Source organism: Macaca fascicularis, chromosome 11 (genome assembly GCF_037993035.2).
Source record: "Macaca fascicularis isolate 582-1 chromosome 11, T2T-MFA8v1.1".
Lineage (NCBI taxonomy): Eukaryota > Metazoa > Chordata > Mammalia > Primates > Cercopithecidae > Macaca > Macaca fascicularis.
This window is the reverse complement of record NC_088385.1, coordinates 17,223,792-17,238,573: the sequence shown is the minus strand read 5'-3', so window position 1 is coordinate 17,238,573 and position 14,782 is coordinate 17,223,792. Positions and strand designations below refer to the sequence as shown.

General features: G+C 35.4%; 1 protein-coding gene across 31 annotated transcripts in view; it reads right to left on the bottom strand.

The window, feature by feature from the left end:
* The window catches only part of ATF7IP (activating transcription factor 7 interacting protein), a 134,950-nt gene that overhangs the window by 52,087 nt on the left and 68,081 nt on the right, over window positions 1-14,782 (bottom strand). For 23 of the 31 annotated variants that reach the window (XR_012420046.1, XR_012420049.1, XR_012420047.1 and 20 more), the window contains 3 exons: window positions 12,972-13,117; window positions 11,274-11,411; window positions 2,573-2,638 (listed from right to left, as the gene is read on the bottom strand). Coding sequence is in view for 25 of the 31 variants with exons in the window: in XM_005570211.5 (XP_005570268.3) it covers window positions 2,573-2,638; window positions 11,274-11,411; window positions 12,972-13,117 (350 nt within the window). In the remaining 6 variants the exon portion in view is untranslated. Of the gene's footprint in view, window positions 1-2,572; window positions 2,639-8,898; window positions 10,046-11,273; window positions 11,412-12,971; window positions 13,118-14,782 lie in introns of those variants that run through there. The other 8 variants (XM_074006313.1, XM_074006316.1, XM_074006310.1 and 5 more) reach the window with 1 other exon arrangement.

The window sequence follows — 14,782 nt, the reverse complement described above, 5'->3', positions numbered from 1 at the left end:
GTTTCATACTTCCTGATTTGAAAACATATTACATATTAGGCTAAGTTGGCCAAGGGGGTAGAGTGTGGGGGAACCACACAATATATATTACAAAGCTACAGTAATTGAAAAAAGTGAGGTGCTGGCACAAAAATAGACAGAGACCAAAGGAACTGAATAGAGAGCTCAGAAATAAACTCACATATATGGTCAAATAATCTTCAACAAAACTCCCTAAACCACACAATGGGATAAGGACAGCCTCTTTAATAAATGGTGCTGGGAAAACTGGATATATACATGCAAAAGAATGAAGATGAACTCTGACAAAATATATAAAAATTAACTCAAAATTGACCAAAGATTTAAATGTAAGACCTAAAACTAAAAAATTCCTACAAGAAAACACAGTGAAAAAGTTTCATGACATTAGATTTGGCAATGATTCGTTTGTACTAATAGCACAGGTAAGAAAAGCAAAAATAAACAGAACTGCATCAAACTTAACTTCTGTATATGAAAGGAAACAATCAAGAGAAAAGGAAACAAAGAATGCAAAAAAGTTGCAAATAATTTATATGATAAGGGTCAATATTCAGCATATATAAAGAATGCCTACAACTTAATAACAACAAAAATAAGGAACTTGATTTAAAAATAAGTTAAGAACCTGAAGAGATTTTTCTCCAAAGGAGATATATAAATGGCCAACAAGCATATGAAAAGATGTTCAACATCACTAGTCATTAGAGAAATGCAAATCAAAACTATGATGGTATCACATACATCCATGAGGATGGTCACTATCAAAAGAACAGAAAATAACACGTTAGTGAGGTTTTGGGCAATCTGGAACTCTTGAGCACTACTGGTATAAATGTGAAACAGTACAGCCTCTATGAAGAACAGAATAGGGGCTCCTCAAATATCTAGAGGTATTACTATACAACCTAGTAATTCCTCTTTTGGGTATATATGCAAAAGAATTAAAAACAGGATCTCGAAGAGATAGCTGCACTCCCATGTACACTGCAGCCTTATTCAAAATAGCCCAAAGGTAATAATGGCCCAAACGTCCATCAACAGATCAAATAATAATAAAAATAAAACCAGAAAAGGGTAGCATGAGGGAATCCACTTATGGTGATGTAACAATTTTATATCTTGACTGTGATGGGGGCTACATAAATCTATACATGTGATCAAACTGCATGGAAGCATAAACACTCACAAACAGACATGCATGCACAATGAATTTTTACATACACATGTAAAAACTAGTAAAAACTGTTAAGTTGATAAACTACTTAACAAAATTGTCCATTTCTTCGCTTTGATACTGTACTACAGTGATAAGATTTCACCACTCGGGGAAGCTAGGGGAAGAGTTCATACGGCTCTACGTACTATTGCTGCAAAAACAGGAAAGAATATATGAACATGCATCAATACAGAAAACTTCTAGGAAAAATGATTACTATTTATTGGTACTGGCAATTTACTATGTGCCAGATAATGGAACTATCAATATGAAGAAATGGAACTTGTTCAAATAAAAAAATTAAAAATAAAATTCAGCAGGAAAAGAAAATAAATCCAACTAAAAACTATAATGCAATATACAAAGACTATATTAAAATATGAATAATAAAGGAAATAACAGAAGAGTAGCAAAATGATAAACAAAGGAAAAATGAAGGAAACAACAAAAAGCAAAAGCCAGACTATGGAAGTCAATTTATGCTATAAAGTTTGGACTTAATTGTATACTTTAAAAAATATTCAAACTGTTTAAGGCAATAAAGTGACTTAATCTAATCTCTGTATATTACAATTAGAGCAAAAAAGAGGTCTGACTACATGGGGAAGAAAGAAAGGGGAGAACAGGCACACTACAGGCAGTACAATACTAAAATACTTTGGGGAAAATAGTAAGAGACCATACTGGGAAACTGACAAGAATGCAAAATGAAAGAAACAAGGTAAGACAAATCCCTGAAGCCTAATTTTAAAGATGGACAGAAAATACAGCTTCAAGAATTGCATAACCTAAGGGGCCAGGCATAAAGGCTCATGTCTGTAATCCCAGCACTTTGGGAGGCCAACGTAGATGGACACCTGAGGTTGGGAGTTCAAGACCAGCCTGGCCAACATGGTGAAACCCTGTCTCTACTAGAAATACAAAAATCAGTCGGGCATGGTGGTGGGCACCTATAATCCCAGGTACTTGGGAGGCTGAGGCAGGAGAATCAATAGAACTCGTGAGGCGGAGGTGAGGCGGAGGTTGCAGTGAACAAAGATGGTGCCACTGAACTCCAGTCTGGGTGACAGAGAGACTTCATCTCAAAAAAAAAAAAAAAAAGAATTGCACAACCTAAAATAAAATATAAATGTTGATATATGAGAATAGTAAATGAGGATTTGAAAGGGGTTCCTTAGTTCTAGGGCTGAAGGCACACAAATTACATACAGGAGTACACAGTATGAAAGCAAATTTCAGATTTGTAATACAGACTTTCCTCCTAATTCAGCATTTCCTAAGATTACCACTTAGAGAGCTAAATATTAATTATGCAAGAATAGAAAACTTTACTTCATGTCTTTTCTTAAGATCTTCTTTGGCTGCTTCAAAGCGTTTGGTTAGCCTGGCTATCTTGGCCTGAAAGAAAAAAAAAAAAAAAGACAAAAATGAATGGAAATCAAATGGTATTATAGCATTAAAAAAAAAAAAAACCCATAAATACATAACAAGAAACCTATAGAAAGCAGGATCCTCAGAAGACAGCTGAGCAAAGAAAATAAATTAAGCTGATTATAAAATATACACTTGGAAAATACAGTTATGACTAAAACTAAGTGACCCCTAAATTCAATACTCAGATGTAAACACTCTTAATTAGGTTAGCCTATTTCTTCCTCAAACTGTGTTGCTCACTTACCAGTACATTCCTGATTATGTAAGCCTGTGTTTTGTAATTTTTTTTAACACAGTTGTAATCACACTTGATTTTCCCACTAAGAATTATAAAGTGGACATATCTGTAAGTCATAAAAGATCCCTTGCCAATACTACATATGGATGGATGTAGGCTTTACTGTGACACTTTCAACAGAAGTGTAGATGAATGTTCACATATTACTTTTTCACAAATTAAATTACATATTCTTTTAATCTTTAACAATCTGATAAAAACGTTACCTTGGCTAGGCATTGTGGCTCCTACCTGTAATCCCAGCACTTTAGGAGGCCGAGGTGGGTGGATCACCTGAAGTCAGGAGTTCGAGACCAGCCTGGCCAAAATGGTGAAACCCCATCTCTACTAAAAATACAAAAATTAGCCATGGTGGTGCGTGCCTGTAATCCTAGCTACTTAGGAAGCTGAAGCAGGAGAATAGCTTGAATCCAGGAGGCAGAGGTTGCAGTGAGCCAAGATGGCACCACTGCACTCCAGCCTGGGCAACAGAGTGAGACTCTGTCTCAAAAAAAACCCAAAAACAAAAAACAAACAAAAAAACCCATTACCTTGTTTGTGTCAACATGGTCAATGAGGTTATTAATCATTTGTTGTGCTTATATAAACTCCCTGATCACATATTTTGCCCAAATACATATTGAAAGGAAATCTGAGAGAAAAAAAAAGCAGAACAAAAATAAAAATAATCATTTCACCACATGAATATTTGGTTGTATTTCCTTTCAGTCTTTTACTAAGCATCGACGTAATATTCAACTATTTCTGTTGCTGCTGCTGCTGAAGCCATTTTAAATTAAACATATTTTCAAGAAAATTACACTTCTGAGTGTATTCATGAGGCCCTACCTAAGGAAGAGCTCTGCTAGAGAATTTCTTTTATCTAATAAGGGCATTCACTTCATAAAAATGAAAAAAGGTATGATTTACTTTTAAAGTTTCTTTCAGAAAGCAGTCACTTCTAGAGGAGACCCCAAATCTTAAAATGTGCTTAAGTCCAATATTACGGCCTAGGCAATCAGTTACCTATGACTCTCAAAGGTAAAGATTTTCCTAAGGACTTAGTTATTTATGCATGTTATTAAGGCTCAAGATCATAAAGCATAATTTCATGTCGTTAATATGGATTTACCTTTCTCATAACTAAAATATCTCATATAACTTTCTAAAAAGGTATATGGTGCAGTGGCTCACGCCCGTAATCCCAACACTTTGGAAGGCCAAGGTGGGTGGATGGGTGACAAAGCGAAACTCTCTCTCAAAAAAAAAAAAAAAAAGAAAAGAAAAAGAAAAGAAAGGTATATGGGAAGGGGAAGGTATTTTCTGTACCCCAACTTATGCGAGAATGTCAATTTTCCTTTAGTCAAATTATCTAAGTGGGGCCAGGCGCAGTGGCTCCCAGCACTTTGGGAGGCCGAGACAGGTGGATCACAAGGTCAGGAGTTCAAGACCAGCCTGGCCAACATGGTGAAACCCCATCTCTACTACAAATACAAAACTTAGCCAGGTGTGGTGGCACACGCCTGTAGTCCCAGCTATTCGGGAGGCTGAGGCAGGAGAATTGCTTGAGTCCAGGAGGCAGAGGCTGCAGTGAGCCAAGATGGCGCCACTGCACTCCAGCATGGATGACAGAGCGAGACACTGTCTCAAAAAAAAAAAAAAATTATCTAGGTGGTTATACTATAAATTGCACAGTATGCATAATGTTATTATTCTATTGTTACTTAAGCCCCACCCCCAAAATCATCTTGTATATGTTACATGTATAGAAAAAGATCTATAAGGATACATTCCAAGGTTAAAAGTAGTCACCCCTGGAAGCTATGATTGGCAGAAAGCGGGAAAGAAAGTGAACTAAGGACCTCACTTTCACATCATATAGATTTGTAGTACTCAAACTCTTTTTTAAAAGAATTATCATTTTAAAAATGAAACCAGTAGCAGAAAAACAAACTCAAAATGTGGAAACTGATTTATAGTTTTCTGATATGTAATATTATAAAACAGAAAAATCAAAGAGCAGCCTTTTTGTTTTTACATAGGAAGCTGTACAATTCTTTTTTAATTATAATCCAAAATATCTGCCATACTGTGTCCAAGAATGGCTATTCTGGTAAATATTCTGAGACATTTTTAAAAAATGAATAAACAAGTCATTTTTGTAACTCCAGGAAAGTAATATTCTATCACATTGGGTTTTACTTGGGAAACTAGACAAACCAAGAATTTCATTGCGTATGTACCTTTAGGAAATAACTCTGTCTACAAAAAACAAAAGGTTTCCTTAACATCAAGGTTGGCCTATAACAAAATATTGCTGCTCATAAAAGCAAGTGAATAAACAGACCCCCAGTTTCTATTATTTAAAACTGTCTCCGTATTAGGCTGTCATAATTTTACTTCATTGATAGGGAACAGGAGCTGAGGTTGAAAGGAAAAAGTAAAATACACATTTTCAGTTAAATCTACTTAAAATGGCATTTTCTAAATCATAACCAATGGAATGTTATATTCCAGAGTGTGCTGACAGCTTTTCCATTTCCGTAAGAAATCTAGTTGAAATTCCGAGTATTATGAATTTGAACTATACTGTGATTTGAGAGGAATCAAGTCCTCCTATCTAAGAGCATAGTACTATTGACTCCTGTTTTCTTGTTCTGTCCTTTTTCTTCATAATGGTCTTAATAATTTATTCTTGAGTGCTTACTCATTTTTAAATAACTACCATATGTGAAACCTTTTTCTCATTATGTTTTCTAATTGGTTATTGTTGATGTAAGGAGAACTATTAGAATATGTTGTTCTTATATGAAGTAGTTGCTGTATTTCCTTCTTCATTCAACCGTTTGTCAACTGAATTCTATTGGGTTCCCACTTACCAATTGTTACTCATTTCTTTTTCCTGTCTTTGTATTGCCCAAGACTAATACCAAATCTCTAAATAGCAGCGTCTATTAATAGGCATTGTCTCATTCTCAACTTTAGTAGATATATTTCCAATAATCCATTATTAAATATGATATTTACAACAGGTTTCTGAAAGCAACCCTTTAAGAGATTCAAGGTATTTACCTCCTATGTTTTCCACGAATGACCAGTAAATTCTAACAAATCCGGATTTGGCATGTACTGAGATGATCACACAGTTTTTCACCTTTCCTACATTAGCAGAGTGACATATAATTGTTAATACTGAACTAGGCTTGCATTCGCTGGGGAATAAAACTAAACTATGTTTTTGTCTCTTCTTGTGCTAGAGGTTTCACAGATGAGCTTATTTCATCAAACGGACGTCTCATCTTTCTCCATACCCTGAAACAGTTTACATCACACAAGAATTATCTGTTCCTCAATGACTTGCCAGAATTATCTGGCAAAGCTTTCTGGGTTCCATGACTTCTTCAGAAATAAATCTTTGACTACAGTTTTGATAGAGTTCCTCAAAATCTAGCTTTCCTGATTCCCTTTCTGAGACACAGTCTCGTTCTGTTGCCCAGGGTGGAATGCAGGCGCACAATCTCGGCTCATTCCAACTTCTGCCTCCCGGGTTCAAGAGATTCTCTTCCCTCAGCCTTGCTAGTAGCTGGGATTACAGGCATGTGCCATCACGCCAGGCTAATTTTTGTATTTGTAGTAGAGACGGTATTTCATTATGTTGGCCAGGCTGGTCTCAAATTCCTGACCTCAGGTGATCCACCTGTCTCAGTCTCCCAAAGCGCTGGGATTACAAGCATGAGCCATCGCAACCGGCCTCCTGCTTCCTTTTTATATACAACAGATTTCATTGGTACGAAGTTGTTAACATAAAAATGTTCTTAAAGAATCTCTTCTGGATCTTGCCTTCTTTTCTAATCCTTGTGCAGTTTATTTGTACTTATTTTAATTCTAGGTCAAAGACTTATCAGACCAATAGAACAATTTGTCTCAGACATATTCAACTGAACAATTTGTCCCTGGATAATTATACTAAAACATATTAAGCCAAAAGTCAAAATATCATATTAGCTAACAGGAAATTGTTCTGAAATATGCAGTAAGAACGAATTGAAAGTTTTATTTCCAAATCAACTACTCCACATAAATTTGGCCAAAATGAGCACAACAGATCTCAACAAACTCCTCTCATTGTTGTGCACTATGCTTTATATTTGTTATAAGAGGACTCGATTTGCTAAGTGTTACTGTACGCAGAGTGAAGGGCAAAATCGGGCTGAACTATGTACGCATTGCAAAACAGGCAGCAAAGTTTGGGTAGAACGGTTGCCAACAATTGCTACATGGGTACTATCCACACCAAAAAAACATATTTCCCTCTCTAGAGCACAACCATAATGATACTTGATTTTGCATGCTACTGAAAATAAGTAGATATTAATTCAAACCTAACTGTTATAAAGTTAAGATGTTAAGTGTAATCCTGAGGGTAACCACTAAGGAAAAAACTAAAAATATATATAAGAAGAGAAACAAGATGGAATCAAAATGATATACTAAGAAAAAATCAATTGCAAAACAAGGCAGTAATGGAGAAAGTAGAAACAAAAAAGGTATCAGACATAGAAGAAATGACAAATTGCAAAAGTTTTTCCTTATTAGTAACTACTTTAAATGTAAATAAACTCCCTGATTAAAAAGCAGAGATTGGTGGAACTGATAATAAATCATGACCAAACTATATACCATCTGCAAGACTTCATTAAAATTTAAAACTTTTGTGCAACAAAAGGCATTATTAAGAAGTTGTAGACAAATTACAGAATGGGAGAAAATATTTGCAATCACATATCTAGTAAGAGTTTGGTATCCTGGGCCGGGCGTGGTGGCTCACGCCTGTAATCCCAGCACTTTGGGAGGCTGAGGTGGGCAGATCATGAGGTCAGGAGATCGAGACCATCCTGGCTAACACAGTGAAACCCCATGTCTACTAAAAACACAAAAAATTGGCCGGTCATGGTGACAGGCGCCTGTAGTCCCAGCATGGGAGGCTGAGGCAGGAGAATGGTGTGAGCCCGGGAGGCGAAGCTTGCAGTGAGCTGAGATCATGCCACTGCACTCCAGCCTGGTGACAGAGCAAGACTCTTTCTCAAAAAAAATAAAAATAAAAAATAAAGAGTTTGGTATCCAGAATATATAAATAATTCTTACAACTCAACAACAAAAAGGCAAAAAATCCAAATTAAAAATGGGCAAAGGACTTTAACAGGCATTTCTATAAACAAGTACATATGATTGATCAACAAGCACATGAAAAGATGATTAACATCATTTATCATTAGGGAAATGCAAATCAAAACCCTAATGAGATACCACTTCATACCATTCTGATGCTATAAGAAAAAAATGAAAGTAAAAATAACAAGTGTTGGTGAGGATGTGGAGAAATGGAACCCTCATACATTGCTGGTGGGAACAGAAAATGATATAGCCACTGTGGACAACAGTTGGGTGATTCTTCAGTAAGTTAAACAAAGAATTACCATATGGCCCACAATTCCATACCTAGGTATATGCCTAAAAGATTTGAAAACAAGTATTCAAACAAATACTTGTATATAAGCTCAAAGCAGCATCAGTCAAAATAGCTGAAAGTAGGAACAACCCAAATGCCATTCAAAGGATGAATGCATAAACAAAATGTGGCATACACCACCACATAATGGAGTATTATTTAGCCCTAAGAAGGAATGAAGTACTGACACATGCTACAAACACAGATTAAGCTGGAAAACATGCTAAGTGGAAGAGGCATGTGAAATATGCAAAATAGGTAAATCAATAGGGACAGCAGATTAGTGGTTGCCAAGGGCTAGTGTAAGAGGAAAAGAAGAGCAAGTGTTTAACGGGCAAAATGTTTCCTTTTGAGTTGACAAAAATGTTTTGAAATGCGATAGATAGTGGTTGTATAAAATTGTGAATGTACTAAATAACAATAAATTGTACACTTTAAAACAGTTTGGTATCTGAATTTTATTTCCATAAAAAAACAAAACACTGGAAGAAGACACAAAGAGATGGGAATTAAATTGGGCTTGGTAACATTTTAAAAATAATACAATGAGGGCACATGATTACGGATGCATGAACAGGGGAAACAATATGAAGTCAAAAGCCTGGTATCAAAATACAATAAACATTAATAGTACCCCGTAGGCAGTGAAGCAACTGGTGGATATTAGAAAAAGTGGATTGAAAACTAAGAGATTAAAATTTAAAAATGTAAAACATGAATACTGGTTTTACTGGTACACAATTGAGGAACTTGGACTATAAAGAGACTGAAGTAATCAGTATTCAGAAAAATTAGTACAATGCTTTGGAAGGACCAGCAAGAAGTTAAAAACTAGTACCAGAGTGCTCATATAAAAGGTGTTACTATAATCAGGGAATTGGGCAATGATGGCCTAATGAAAAGTGAAAAGAATTGAGATTTTTTTTTTCCAGGAAATAATCAAGTTGTAACTTGGCGACTCACTGTGCATATGAAATGACTGAGGGATCAGTCTCCAAGAATTCAAGAGCTGCCAATAAGAGGAACAATGGGAAGATTTTCCTTCAAGAGTTTTCCAGGAATTCAGAAATTGTCAGTAAGAGGAACATTTGCAGAGAAGCTAATTGGCTTGGTGTTAGAAAGATTCAAATTCTGAGACTACAAGCAACACCTAAATACAAATTTAAATGTTAAGAAATCTGGATTGCACCTTATGTGTGAGATGATAGGTGTCAAAAACTCAGGTTTTATAGTATGTATGTATGTATGTATGTATTTATTTTGGAGACAGAGTCTCACTCTGCTGCCCAGCCTGGAGTGCAGTAGCATGATCTCAGCTCACTGCAACCTCCACCTCCTGGGTTCAAGCAATTCTCATGCCTCAGCCTCCCAAGTAAGTGGGACTACAGGCACACACTACCACACCCGGCTAATTTTTTGTATTTTTAGTACAGACAGGGTTTCACCATATTGGCCAGGCTGGTCTTGAACTCCTAGACTCAAGAGATTCGCCCTCTTCGGCTTCCTAAAGTGCTGAGCTCACAGGCGTGAGCCACTACGCCCAGCCAAAAACTCAGGTTTTAAAAACACAATTTCATAGTTGTACCTGTGGGTGTGATGAGAAACAATGAATAAAATTATTCTTTCAAATCTTCAGGCATTTTCAAATTTAATTCAAAAGTTTGAACAGTAATAGTAAAATGAAGTTTAATAATTGGATAGGTCAGTCTGGGAGATACACTTAAATTCTAATCCTATTTAGCTAAAATTTCATTCACAATGGAAAAAGTGATTTAACTTCTATGGGCCACTTTTCCCTCATTTGCAAAATAAGGCCCTATACATGGTTTACCACTCAGCATCTTTGGGATATGCTCATATATAAAATAACCCAATAGGAAACATACACTTACTTACGACAGAATGAATGTACTGATTCAAATACTAGCTTCTTAGCTTTGGAATAAAGTAGATTACTACAGCACACCACTATGTGCTCATTTCAGCTGACCAGAAGCTCTGGTATTGTGTGTTAAGATATAGTTGTACTTAATAAAAAATGCAAAGTAGAAATTAATAAATATGTGTTATTAAACTAACATCTTTAAAACATGAGGTCCACCAAAGGAGGTAGATTAACATAAAAAGAATCCCTAACAAATATTATTTAGTATTTATTACAGCATGCTAAATGACAGCCTTCCTTTAGTGACTGGAAAACAAAATATGAAGTACTAAGTCAGATCCAGTAATTTCTGAGTCTCTGTTATGGTTTGAACTGTGTCCCCTAGAAGTTCACATATTGAAGTCTAAACTTTCAGTATTTCAGACTGTGACCTTATTTATAAAGGTCATTGCAAAGGTAATTAGTTAAGATGAAGTCATGTTGGAGTATAGTGGGCCCCTACTCCAATGACTGGTGTCCTTGTAAAAAGGGGAAATTTACAAACAGACACACATACAAGGACACCCCACCATGTAAAGATAAAGCCAGAGATCAGGGTGATGTTTCTACAATGCCAAAGAACTGTACGCAAACCAAAAGAAGTTAGCGTAAAGGCACAGAACAGATTCTTCCTCACAGCACAGCCCTCAAAAAGAACCTACACTGCTGACACCTTGATCTTCAACTTCTAAATATTTCTACTGTTTACACCACTCAGTTTATTGTACTTTCTTTACAGCAGCCCTGGCAAACTAAACAAACTCCTTTTACTTCTTATATTTAGAATTTAAATGTATTTTATAGTCAATGTCAATCTCAAATATATATGTCAGAAAATAAGTTATAAAAACAATGACAAATGGAGTACAATTCAAGTCAATGAACAAACCTGTAGTTCAGTGAGAACTGTTTTATGTCTCTTGTTACATTCAATCTTTTCCACTCGTGTTTTCAATTCTGCCAAAGTCTTATCAAATACAGCACACTGCAGTGCACACAATTTTTCTTCCAGCAACCACTGTATAACCTAAAGAAACAAATATTCCTTCATTATGCCAAGAAGGCATTCCAACAAGCAATAAACAGTAAATATTCTTAAGTACCAAGAAGACAGTAACGATAAATTAACTAACTTAATGAATAAAACATGCTAGAATCTGTAACACAATACTATCTGCTAAAATCCTCTACTTTTATATATATAAAATCTACCTCAAGAGGGTAATACATACTAAAAATAGAAAATTTCCAGAGAGTAAACTTTTGAAAAATTTCCATATTCTCATTATGGGTCCACAACAAAGACATTGGCACATATCCATGAACCATACTTGAGTAACACTGTTCTAAAGAAGTAAACTCTCAGGAAACCTCAGCTTTCAAAATTTTTCACATAGCTACCTTCATAATTCTAACAGCTCTGTAAGAAAGACTGAATAAGCATTATTATCTCCATATGTCAAATAAAAAGAAACTAGGGGGAAAAACACTGAGAGTTTCTACTGCCATACTATTCTTTTTTCTACAAAGTGCAAATATGTATGCCATATTTTAATTAAAGAATGTTGTCCTAAAACATTGATTGTAAAATGTCATCCTTAAATATATAAGACCTTGAAAAACTAGTTATCATTGACGTTTAATATTCCTCTCTAAGAAAAGCATTTGTACAAACATTTGTGAATATATGTTGAAAAACATAAAATACTGAATATTTTCATTATCTCTATCTCTAGTCGAACAGAATTTCAAACTCCGTACTTTACTCCTTTCTCTAGTCCTTTTAAAACCCTGTCTCTACCACTTTTATACTAACCCTAAAGTACACAATAAAGAGTTTAGAATGTAAAGACTTATAACCATGAAACCAGCTTTAAAAAGATTAAAATGTTAATATTTAAAACTCTAACATTTCCTTTTCACAGTAAGATAAAGTTCAATATGAGAAGGAAAAAGAAAAGCTGAAAAACAACATTCAGTTTTGTTACCAAAGCAAATAAATAAAAATGTTACCTTCTCTCCCTTCTGTTTTGATAATCATAAGCATTTTTTAAAAAAAAGATGTAGCCAAAAATAAGTCAGAAGGAATTTTAAAATTAAATTATCAAGGATAGTAATAGACTTATTTATTTATTTATTTATTTTTTAAGATGGAGTCTTGCTCTGTCACCCAGGTTGGAGTGAAGTATTGTGATCTCGGCTCACTGCAACCTCCACCTCCCAGGTTCAAGTGATTCTCCTGCCTCAGCCTCCCAAGTAGCTGGGATTACAGGCACCCACCACAACATCCAGCTAATTTTTGTATTTTTAGTAGAGTCAGACTTTCACCATGTTGGTCAGGCTGGTCTCGAACTCCTGACTTCAGGTGATCCGTCCACCTCAGCCTCCCAAAGGGTTGGGATTATAGGGGTGATCCACCACATCTGGCCAGTAATAGACTTTAAAAGCTCAACCACTTTCTTCAAGTTCTTTCTTTCTATGATAAACCACATTAGGTCAATAAAATACAGAATAATGTCAGAAACCTAGAAGAAGACAGTGGTGCTACTTATTCAATATGGTTTATAACTTATAATTGACACAATACCTTTTGAAGTTTCTGGTTAATGTCTCCTTTGGCTGTAATCTTTACTTGAAATTCTGCCTCATATTCTTCTTCCATATATCGACGACGTTTAGACTGTACATTGTCCATGTCTTCTGATTTAGAACGTTTTCGTCTGGAAAATTCATCTGAGAAGAAAAACCACAATGATCACACTCAGGTGTTTTTCTTATAGCTCTTAATGCATATTATCCATCCTCAGCAAAATATTGTTTCTATCAAAATAGCCTTCTCAACCAACTATTTTGTAAATTGTTTTGGAGATCAGAAAAGTAGGTATATAGCTTTTAGCTTTAAACTTCAAATGACTTTCAATATACTAAATAAGAACTTTCTAATGGTCAAGCAATGCATACTTTGAACACAAAATTTCCTTGATATCTTCACATTAAGAAGGAGAACTGCCTCACAATTGTGTCATGAAGAAGGTAGATGAAATCACCTCATATTCATTCCTGTAACTAAATGTCACAGTGCACATGAATCCTCTGACAAAATATTGTATTCATTATCACGTCAGATTTTTAACTACGCACAGCTTTATTTATTCTTCTTCCTCCGTAAGTACAGGAAAAAATTCTTAATCATTAGCCTTACAAAACTAGCATGTTATTCTTAACATATCCTAATGAATTCAAATAAAAATAAAATTAATGTCATTAAAAGTACATTTATAAAGAATATAGACTAGAAGACTTCACTTAGAAGATTTGTTTCAAGTGCTGTTAATATTCATGAGATCATAACCAAATTGTATCTGGTTTCTTCAATATCTAAAAAAATTAAAACACTAATATCTTCATACTTTTTAAATGCAAATGCTCTTATGTGACCATGCTTATCCCTCTGTATATATCTGTATCTATGTGCCTACTTTTAAATCCACTCTATTCCACAATTTCTCTTATCTTAACTTACCCATGGTCACACATGGATAGCAGCATGACAGAAGAGTTGTTGAACCCAGCTTTCCTGACTTCTAGTCCAATGATCTTTCTATAAACCTAAGGACACACAGTCCACCATTTTCCTCCCTTCCCATAAAGCTAAAGAACCTTCCCTTTCCCTTTTCCTTCTTTCCTTCCTTCCCTCTTCTTTTCTTCCTCTCTCCCTCCCTCCCTCCATCCCTTCCTCTCTCCTTCTCTCTCTCTCTCTCTCACAAGGTGTCACTCTGTCGCCCAGGCTGGAGTACAGTGGTTCATTGCTCACTGGAACTTCAAATTCCTGGACTCAAGCAATACTCCCACTGCAGCCTCCCAAGTAGCTGGGACTACAGGTGTGTGCCACCATGCCTGGCTAATTCAAATATTTTTTCTGCAGAGACAGGTTCTTGCTATGTCGCCCAGGCTGGTCTTACATTCCTGGCCTCAAGCAATCCCATCTTGGCCTCCCAAAGTGCTGGCATTACAGGTGTGAGCCACTACATCCGGCCCCATGAAGATAAAGAACCTTAAGTAAACTAAAATACATCCTTCCATTTACTTATGTTAGCCCATACAAAATTCTTGTAGTTTCATTCTCTGAACATAAATGTAAAACAATTTCTATGTCAAAACAGTCAGTACCTTAATAAATTTTAAGCTAAATCTTTCTGAGGAACAATAAAAAGTATAAATAAACAAAATAAAATATTGAAGTGTACAAAACATACTTTCAGAAATCCTTCAGTTAGCCATCAACAAAATGCTATAGTTGTGGCTTACTTAAATTGCAAAATTTTACAATTATTTCATGGGCAAAAAAGAATATTACATGGTTGTAAATATAGAAACAATGAATTAGTATTTTTCAAC